This window comes from Amaranthus tricolor, chromosome 8, assembly GCF_026212465.1.
Source record: "Amaranthus tricolor cultivar Red isolate AtriRed21 chromosome 8, ASM2621246v1, whole genome shotgun sequence".
Classification (NCBI taxonomy): Eukaryota; Viridiplantae; Streptophyta; class Magnoliopsida; order Caryophyllales; family Amaranthaceae; genus Amaranthus; species Amaranthus tricolor.
The window spans coordinates 12,206,230-12,216,621 of record NC_080054.1 but is presented as its reverse complement, the minus strand read 5'-3'; the positions used below and the strand labels follow the sequence as shown (position 1 = coordinate 12,216,621).

Here is a 10,392-nt window from a genome sequence, read left to right as displayed (position 1 = left end):
ACCTTTGATTTTAACGATCCTGCGATGATGTTGTTTTTCCTTTCGGGGTTAATAACTAACAGTGAGTTAAGTTGCAGGCTGGGCAGTGAGGATTACATCTGAAGAATAAAAGAGATAGAGTACGAAAGGATTTTTAATTTCGAACTTTATTAGCGTTTTAGAAATGGATTTATTCAAGAGGCGACTTCACTCTCGAGATGTACTCCTTGGACTTTTGGTTTCATATCTTTTATCCGCTGCTAAGACAATTAATCTACAATAACTCTAGTAGAACTCGATCCGCAAGTTTTAACTTTAAAAATTTCGTTTTCTCGTGCCTTTATGACATCTTGGTTAAACTCGGGTCCTGCTTAGTTTTCTTTTAAAATATAAAAATCTCTCTTTAACGATCCGAGTTTTTCCGGGATGTTACAGGTTTTGAGGCTAACCGCAACAAATACTCTTCTTTATTTGCTGCGGTTATGGGTTGACCACAGCAAATAATGCCCTTTTTTGCTGCGGTTTTAAACTGCAGCAAGTTATGGCCAAAAAACCGCAGCAAATGAAGTGTTTTCCACTAGTGTTTGTCTCCTTTACTTGACTTGTTCCTTCATATGTCACAACTAACTTATCCCATATTTCCTTAGCACTTGTGCATGATGAAACTCTATTGAACTCGGTACCATTTAAAGCACAACACAATTGATTCATTGCCCTATAGTTTTTGGATATGGATTCCAAATCACTTTGTGAGTATTCGGACTCGGATTTTACTGTATCAATTCCTTGAGCGTCCTTTTTAATGGGTACCTTAGGTCCTTTAGTTATGATGTCCCAAAGTTCCATCTCTTGAAGAATCACAAACATCTTCATCAAAGTTTTCCAATGAGAGAAATTTGTTCCACAAAACAAAGGATGCCTAGAGCACGAACGACCTTGAGCAAAAAACCCTTCTCTTATCGGATCCATCACAAGATATTAATATTTATATGTGAAACTCAGCTCTGATACCAATTAAAAGTTGATAGGAGGTCGAAACTCTCTAGAGGGGGGTGAATAGAGAGTATGTCCGTTCAAAATTTTTGACTGGAAGGTTAGCTCAAGAGCTTGGGTGACCTTTCAAAACTGTTTTCTTGATTAGTTTTAGGTCGATTGATAAATCTATAACGTATGTGCGAAAATGAACTTAAACAATAACACACGATATGTTAACGAGGTTTGGTTCTAAACAACCTACCCCCCGCCTATAGGTTCTCTTCCGACCCGTAGGATTCAACGCATTTTATTAATGAACTTTAAGACAACCTAGAAGATCTCTCTATCTTCTCTCACCACGTTCTTCCCCTTGAAGAACGTCTTACAAGTTCCCTTAATAAAAGCAAAAATCTCAATCTCACAATAGTGATTACAAGTTGAATACTTCAAAAAGTATTCTAAGGTTAAGCATATTAATAAATGAAAAATCTAACTCTTTTTTTTAACACTTAATCCTATTACAAATTGGTAGAGCTAGATGAACTAAGAATTACAACACTTTTGAACGTTTAAAGAATACTAGATCTTAATTCAATGGGAGAGAAATTGTAAGAAAATGCTGCAATCTTAATCCTTGAATGAAGCCTTGTATTTATATATGTCACACCTCAACATATCCTTGTAGAGCAAAAAGCTTAATCCGTTAATTTCGTTGATCTGGTTAATCTGTGCCAGTCTTGAAGATCTTGAGCTTTAACTCAAACTGACGTAGCACTGACAGCTCATCTAATTATGTCATTGTGTGATGTATTTTGTTATTAACAACCATTGTTGTGCTGCCACATTAGAACTCATACAAGATATTGAAACCTCAGCAAAACCAGATAATACAACGTGTAAAACTTTATTCAAATTTAATTCCTATGTTTAGCATCAATTTAAATTGTCTTTTACTGTTTTTTGGATTAAGTGTTAAGTGTTAAAAAAAAGAGTTAGATTTTTCATTGATTAATACGCCTAACCTTAGAATACTTTTTAAAGTATTCAACTTGTAATCTCTATTGTGAGATTGGGATTTGTGCTTTTATTAAGGGAACTTGTAAGACGTTCTTTAAGGGAAAGAACGTGGTGAGAGAAGATAGAGAGATCTTCTAGGTTGTCTTAAAGTTCATTAATAATAGGCGTTGAATCCTACGGGTTGGAAAAGAACCCATAGGCGGGGAGTAGGTTGTTTAGAATCGAACCTTGTTAACATATCGTGTATTATTGTTTAAGTTCATTTTCGCACATACGTTATAGATTTATCAATCGACCTAAAACTGATAAAGAAAACAGTTTTGAAAGGTCACCCAAGCTCTTGAGCTAACATTCCAGACAAAAATTTTAAATACTCTCTATTCACCCCCCCTCCCCCCCCCCCCCCCCCCCCCCCCCCAAAGAGAGTATTCGAACTCCTATCAACTTTCAAAATTCCATATTACAATTTACAAAATACGAATTTCATCAATCTTCAATTTCAATGGTGTAGAGATATGTTGAGCCATCATACCGAGATCTTCCAACACCATTTTACTCAAATCTTGCAAAAAATTCATAAACTCATTTTTGTCTATATTACAAAATAATGTAATGTGTAAATAAGTTACTTTCTTCAAGTTGTTCAAGATCTTCCAAAGCTTTTTCAACATTAGGAATAGGGGATGAATGAAGCCAATCTTGAGCACAAGTTAAACTCTCCACAACTTTAGGAGTGGAGATCGGGATGGTCAACACATCACGTGCTGTTTTTGCTATGGTAGGAAACCTAAGACTATTAAACTTCCACCAACTTAGAATATCAAAATTCTCAAAATCCTCTTCAGTATCTTCATCCAAATACTTATCCAACTTAGCCTTTAATTCTCCCTCTTTCTCACACTTTTGTTTCTTATATTTGTTCTACAAATACTCAATTTTCTTTTGTGCAAAGGAAACATTCCCATCCTTAGTAGAAGATGATACTTCTTCCTTATTCGATTCACTTGATGATGAGCCTCGATACTCCTCAAACAAAGCATTCAAACTCTCCCTTAATTTCAAAGCATATTGACTTTGCAATCCACTCCACATAATCAATCTTATAGCGAGGATCAAATACTACAACAATTAAAATGACCAAGTTTATTTTTTCAGGATCACCCCAATACTTGTCATATTTCTCTTTCATTTTATTAGCCATCATTGACATTTCCAAGTCATCACCAACACAAAACTCTTTCAAAAGTGCAAAAACATTCACAAGTTCATGAAAAAACAAATTAGCGGTAACATACTTATATCCAGATCACGCAAAGTCAACTCATAAAAACTTCTTGAGAATTCACAAAATGTTTTAACATTCTCCCAATCATCATGTATTCATGTTCAGGCTTGCCTAATTTCTTATCTTTTTGTTTCAACTCAGCCTCATAATGAGGATCCTCCTCTGCATACCTCTCAAATGCAAGTATGAGATCAAATAGAGGCACTCAACATCAAAAAGGTAGAATTCCACCTAGTAATCACATCAAGACACAACAATTTTTTAGAACTAATTTTCTCATCTAAAACACATTTTTTAAATCATTGTAATCTTGTAGGTTACTACTTAATGAATCTAACAGCTTGCCTCACGCGTTGAATTGAATCATTAACAAGTTTCATTCCATCACCAACCACCAAATTAATTATATGAGCTACACAACGCATATGTAAGAATTGACACTTAAGAACCCCTGTTTTCCAACCGTTTATCTTTTTTTCAAATAAACAATAGCAGTGTCATTAGCGGAAGCATTGTCAACTGTGATACAAAATATTTTATCAAGCCCCCATTCAAGCAAACATTTTTCTACGGCTTTACCAATATCATCACCCTTGTGACTATAAACTGGACAAAAATTTAAAACTCTCTTTTGTAATTTCCAATCATTATCAATAAAATGAGTAGTCAAACACATGTAATTGATTTGTTGAATAGATTTCCATGTATCAGTAGTTAAATAAATTCTAGCATCAATCTTTTTCAAGTAACTCTTAAGCTTTCTTTTTTCAGATATAAAAATCTCATTACAATCTTTAGCAATAGTCACTCCAAAAGGCACACGAAACTAGGCTCTAAAACACTAGAATAATGCAAAAAACCTAGACCCTCAACAAACTTAAATGGAAGCTCATCAACTATTATCATAAAAGACAAGGCTTTTCTACAACTTATTGCATCAAATTTGTTATAATACTAACATTACCAGCTTGCTTATCTTTACCATCATATTGAAAGGAAAGTAAACTTTGCTTTGAATCTGTAGGGGTATTGTAGGAATACTTACGGCACTTGTTAATGTGAGCCCACAAAGTATTGGTTCCATTCTTTTTTGTGTCACAATTGTATTTAATCTTATAATAATTGCAAGAAGCTCGAACTCCTTCACTAGTATCTTCTTTGTCAAATTGATCCCATACTGGAGATTATCTTTCATCATTTTCCTCACAACTTTCTTAGAAGATGCAGTAGATTGGGCATTAACTTCCCCAGTACTAAAACAAAAAAAAACAAAAACAAAATAAGAACTATTTAAATACAACAGAGTAGACGATATAATATACATAAAGGTGACAAAGCAGACGAAATAATATACACAAAGCAGAGGAAAAACAGTAAAAAAAAATAATAATATACAACAAAAATACAACAAAAAAAACAGAATACAGAGATAAATCTAAAATAACAGAAGACGATAAACACTAAACAGAAGATGATGAGCAAAAAACGAAAAAAAGACAAAACATAGATAAATCTAAAATAACAGAAGATGATAAACACTAAATAGAAGACGATGAACAGAAGACAAAAAAAAAATAGAAATAAATCTAAAATAATAGAAGACGATAAACACTAAAACAGAAGACGATGAACAGAAGACGAAAAAAAAACAAATACATCTAAAATAACAAATTACAACAAATATATCTAAATCTAAAATAAAAGAGGAAAAAATAAACGAAAAATAAGAGATAAATCTAAATAAGTAAACGAAAAATAACATATAAATCTAAATCTAAAACCTAATAAACGAATGCAAATAAAGGATATTACCTTTGGTCTTCCATTGAGAAGAGATGAGATGAGAATTGAGAAGATATCAAAAACGGTCAAATAAAAGAGATGAGAACTGAGAAGATGAATGATATCAATTATCAAGAATGGTCAAATGGTCGAATGAAAGAGATGAGATGAGAAGGAATAGTCGGTAAACTCAGATTCATGAGTGGTAAAAGGACGAGAGAGTCGGGGAAGGAGAGCGACATATTCCTAGGGTTTTAATTTCCAAATGAATTATGATATTTTAAGTCTTATTTATATTCTGCTGCTAGGGTTTTATTCTTATTGAACTTGGGCCTACTCAATCCCTTAGAATTTCAGTTTAGTTCGAATTTTTCGATTTTGTGAGACCTTGAACCAAAATCTAAGCAAACCAAAATTTTTTAAAAAATTGTTATCCAAACCAAACCATATTTAAAATATCACCAAACCAAATTTCTATTTCTTATTGGTCTTATTCGATTCGGGATTCGGTTTTTATCCATCACTTCCCTTTGTGAATACTACTCTTCATCTACCATTATCCACGGAACAAAAGGAAAATCGAAGGAGTATCAGAAATGCTCAGGTCTGGGCCGAATTTTATGCGTAGGAATCAAATGCACAGCAGAAACACTTTAGAGAGATGATCGGCTTTGCCAATCTCGTTGGGATTCGGGTTTGATCAGTTATTTGTTCTTTTCAGTTCTAGGTTTTTCATTATGGTTTGATCGGTTATTGGGAAGAAGATGATTTATTTTTTCAGTTCTAGGTTTTTTAATTTTCTCTTTTTGTGGTACTTATGTCGTTAATAATCGTTGCTATGTCTTCCTTCACAGAGAAAACAAGCAGAAACACATCGATTTCATCTTCAACTCCATGCATATTTCTCAGGGTAGGTTTTAATTTCTTTTGGTCTGCTTGATACTTGTTTTTACTTTAATGGGTTCTTGTTTATGTTTTCTTGTTTATTTTTGTATTTGCTTTTCGTTACTGAGATTTACACCTTCACTGTTCAAAACAAATTATATTTTAAATTTGACTGCTTTTCGTATTTTGTAATTCATATGTAATAGATTTTGTGTTTCATATGAAATTCATCTAGTAGGTTGCTTTTTTTTGTTTTACAATTTAGTTTTTCTCGATTTTCAATTTTTTTGATTTTACATTTTACTGCTTTTCGTATTTTGTTCAATTTATCCACTTTTGGAGTTTATAGAGTTTTGGAATAGGAGTATTATAACTAAGAGTTTTAATTTTGGTTGAATTGTTTATCATCCATTCTGTATTTTCAGTTGTTTTTTTTTTTTTAAATTTTTTTTGGTGTGTGATTGTCTTTGTGTGTGCTACAATGCTACTGACCTAAAAATTTATGTGCCGTAATAGTCGACATTAGCCTATTATGCATTTTTTTCAATGAATAGAAACTCCCTTTAGTGTTGGAATCTTGTTACGAGGCTGTAACGCTAATTATTCATCTCTTTTGATCTGGTAGGTGTTCTTGTGTAAAGGTTCATCGGGTCAACCAGCCTTTTGAAGTTGTGGTGGACTTGTTCGCCTTTTGTAGTCGTAGTGGACTTGCTCAACAAAGAAAACAACTAAGAATGAGTAGCACATTTAATCCTCAGATTTTAGTGGAGAAATTGGCAAAGCTCAATAATTCACAGCAGAGCATTGAGAGTATCCTTTTCTGCCTAAGCTATTTAGCTGCTTTCTAGTCGGGTCATTTTTGTTCCCTTTGATATTTGTTATCTTATGTTTATGTTTTGGTTTAAGAAGATTAAGTGAAAATTAGTTTTGTGCAAGTGAATGGAGAAATTTCATGGTTCTGGTTATGAATAACTGGAGCATTTCGTTTGGAAGTAAAATTTGCCTTTTGGTGTTTATTTATTCATTCAAAAGCATTTTAAAATTGTAACTGCTATTTTTTTCAGTGATTTACTCATTTTTATCTTGCAAGAGTTGTCATTTGGTAATATATGCTCATGTTATTTCAAACACAGTTTATATCAATTCATCAGGTTTTCATGTTAATTAGTCTCTATTGGACAAAGTCCACTTTTTGGAAGCTTATAACAAATAATATCTGATTTGTATTTTATAAAAGCAATTATAAGAGTGCTTGAAAAATGTTTTGCCACTATTTTCTGGTTCATTCGTCACTCTTTACCTTTGTTATCCTTGATTTGAGAAAGCTCTGTCGCATTGGTGTATTTTTCACATGAATAAAGCAAAACTAGTCGTTGAGACATGGGAACATCAATTTCATAACTCTCCGCGTGAGCAACGGTTAGCCTTTCTATATCTTGCAAATGACATTTTGCAGAATAGTCGAAGGAAGGGTGCCGAGTTTGTTGCTGAATTTTGGAGAGTCCTTCCTGAAGCACTGCGTGTTGTTATACGTAATGGGGACGATTTTGAAAAAAATGCAGCTCTTAGACTGGTAAGTATTTTATTTGTAATCGAAATCTTGTAAATCTAGACTGTTAAGTCTCTTTGTTACACGTTTATTAGATCTTCTGACATTATTTTTGTTCATCATGTTATTACTTGGCCCATCTGTTATTTGATTGTGATTTGTGAATCAAGGGAATGCCTTGAGTTTGACATTTTCTTGAATCTAGAAAGTGTTAGATATTGAAATCCCAAAAAAAGAGTGTAGTTGGCTGGCCTACATAGATAAGTTCTTTGATGTCCAAAATGTTGATCAAATTAAAAAGTAAAAAGAGGAAATGTCAAAACCATGCCTGAAAAAGCCAACCAGCTGAACCCTGTCCACCCCTCCCCTCCCTCTCCCCCTCCCTTTCTCCCTCCCTCCCCCCGTTCTGCCTCACCCTCCCATGTGATCACATCATAACACATCCGTCACTCATCCCTCGGGGCAAAGAACATAGGCATATGACTTCATGCTTTCTCCTCAAGTTTTGTCCTGCTTCTGTATTACATGTCTTCATGCTTACAGAGGCATATGACTTTCCACTTTTCTCAACAATTTTCTTATTCCTGGAGTTAAAACTACAAAGTGGAAACCTTAATAGGGACTTGTTGTTGGGTTTGGATGTGTTGTTAAAGTATTTTGAAGCCTACGCTTTTATGAAGGACTAGTGATTTGGGATTGAGGTTTGGAGCCCCCTTCTTCTCCTGCTTCAATTCTATTCTTTTTGAAGATTAAACGTTTGATACGAAGGTTGAATATTGAAGATTGATTGTTTGGTTAATTTACTTCTTTTCTATTAGTTGCTACATCTTTTGTTTTCACGCTATCTAATGTACTATTTTGACCCATAATATCTTTAGTTGCGCATAATGAAAATTAATAAAAAGTTGATACATAAAATTATGAATTGAGATGAATGCAACAAAATTCCACTTGACTATATTTACTTATTACATAAAGAACAAGAAAATATTGCTTGATGAATATTGATTACTATGCAAGTGTAACAACTGATTGTGCTGAGAAGAGGTGAGAAGGAATTAAGAAAGGGTTTAGGGATGGCTGTCAAAAGCATCCAAAATTTACTGTATTCTCATATGTGAATTACATCCTAATATTGTCTTCCCTAAGGACTTCATTTTTGTTGATAGAAGTGAAATTCTAAAGGCGTGGCTGGAGATCTACTTTGATTTTGTTGTGCCTTGAAAACAATATGCCTTCTTTTGATTCAGTTATTGTGTATGCGGTGTATGCTGCATCTCCTTAGTGTTCTTTTTCGTATTAACTTTTAAAGATTAGCGAAGTTTGCCTCATTTATGACAGTTGAGTAAGCATAGCGTGTTTTTGCTGTTTCTACTTTGTAGGTTCTTTAATGCCTTTTGTTGAGAAAATTTTGATTTTAATAGTTTACCTTTCATCACAATGTTTTTAACAATCCCACCTTCCAATTTTTCTAGAACTATACCACCTTTACAGCTTCATTCTTTTTAGTGGTTCATTGTGGGCCTGTTGGCGCCACACCCTTATGTAACAAGCAATCATTTAATCTACCTTTTAAATACGTAATCAAGTTTCATCTCATGCAAATCTGAACTTTAATGTTTAAGTTTTTATTTCATGTTTTATTTTATGTTATTTAGGGTCGGTCCATCTATGTTTTAGTATTTTATTTTAATCAAGAAAAACAAACAAAAATATGTCATGTATTTAAGTGATGTCAAGGAAGAGATCAAGGATGGAAATTAAGTCAAAAGCACGGAAGTTACAAGCAGCAAAATGACGCCACTCTAGCGTGTGGAAGGCCATCTCCTTGAAGTCTTTTTAGTCCAAGTAGCTAGGTAGTTATTTTCATGTTATTTCCATGTAATTCGCCCTTCATCACTTTTCATTCCCTTCATCGTTTTTTCATCGTTCTTTCTTTCGATCCGGGATTAAAGCTTGTAAGACTCCTAAGGATTAGGTGATCTTACAAAAGGGCCATCTTGTGGATTGGTGATTAAAGTAAAATATAAGCTGGGATTGATTTGTTAATGGAGTTATAGAATATAGTGGATAAGTGATAGGTGTGACTCTTAATTAAGACCGGTAACATGTTGTATTATTGAAATCAAATGTGCACTATTTTGTGTCTTTGGTCTTCATAAGTTGATCTTGAACAGACCCCTCATCAATTTAGTCTTGGCTTGTTTGGTTGCGCAGAAGTTTGAAAAATTAAATCTTATAGGTGGACTAAATGCGTTCTTATGCTCAACCGGAGATGAAGTTCTAAAATTTTTTTAACCTTACCATAACATTGGAAAAGATGTGTAAACATTGGTTGCCTTTGATCTTCTGTGCTTCTGTGGCTTTTTCTGGAATTTAATGATCTTTAATTTTGTGTCCTTATTTTGGTGCTACAGATTAGTATATGGGATGAAAGGAAGGTTTTTGGCTCAAGGGGGCACACCCTTAAGGAAGAGTTTATGGGTAGACAACCAGAAAATAATGTTACTCCTAACAAAAATGGGAAGCAACTCACTTCAAAACTTGTGAGAACTTTTATGTGCTAATCTACTCAATTTTTATTGCTTTTCTGCAAATTATGTCATCTCTAATATAATTGTTTTTGATTGGGCATGGACAGAGACAATCTGCAGGAAATATGCTGGATAAGATAGTATCAGACTATGAAACAATTTATGGGGGTCAAGTAGATGAAGATTCTTTGCTTAGTAGATGTAGAAATACCAATAACTGTTTAGAGAAAGTAATTAAGGACATTGGTGGGGTGGTGAATTCAGGTAACTTTTTTTCCAAATTTATTTTGTGCAATGTTTTTATAATTTGTTGATTTTTTTTATCAAAATTTTGTTTTCTGTGTTATGTTTAGTTAGATGTAGAATTTCAGGAAATCGGTAGTAAC

The 10,392-nt window shown here is 33.5% G+C and overlaps 1 protein-coding gene across 2 annotated transcripts in view; it reads left to right on the top strand.

The window, feature by feature from the left end:
- The first annotated feature begins 5,527 nt into the window (after positions 1-5,527).
- Positions 5,528-10,392, top strand: part of LOC130820656 (uncharacterized) — a 14,214-nt gene continuing 9,349 nt past the window's right edge. Inside the window, exons 1-6 of one of the 2 annotated variants that reach the window (XM_057686108.1) lie at positions 5,528-5,732; positions 5,893-5,948; positions 6,549-6,733; positions 7,249-7,496; positions 9,890-10,018; positions 10,114-10,270. In XM_057686108.1, coding sequence (XP_057542091.1) covers positions 5,700-5,732; positions 5,893-5,948; positions 6,549-6,733; positions 7,249-7,496; positions 9,890-10,018; positions 10,114-10,270 — 808 coding nt within the window. In that variant the 5' untranslated portion in view covers positions 5,528-5,699. Of the gene's footprint in view, positions 5,742-5,892; positions 5,949-6,548; positions 6,734-7,248; positions 7,497-9,889; positions 10,019-10,113; positions 10,271-10,392 lie in introns of both variants that reach the window. The other variant, XM_057686110.1, reaches the window with a different exon arrangement.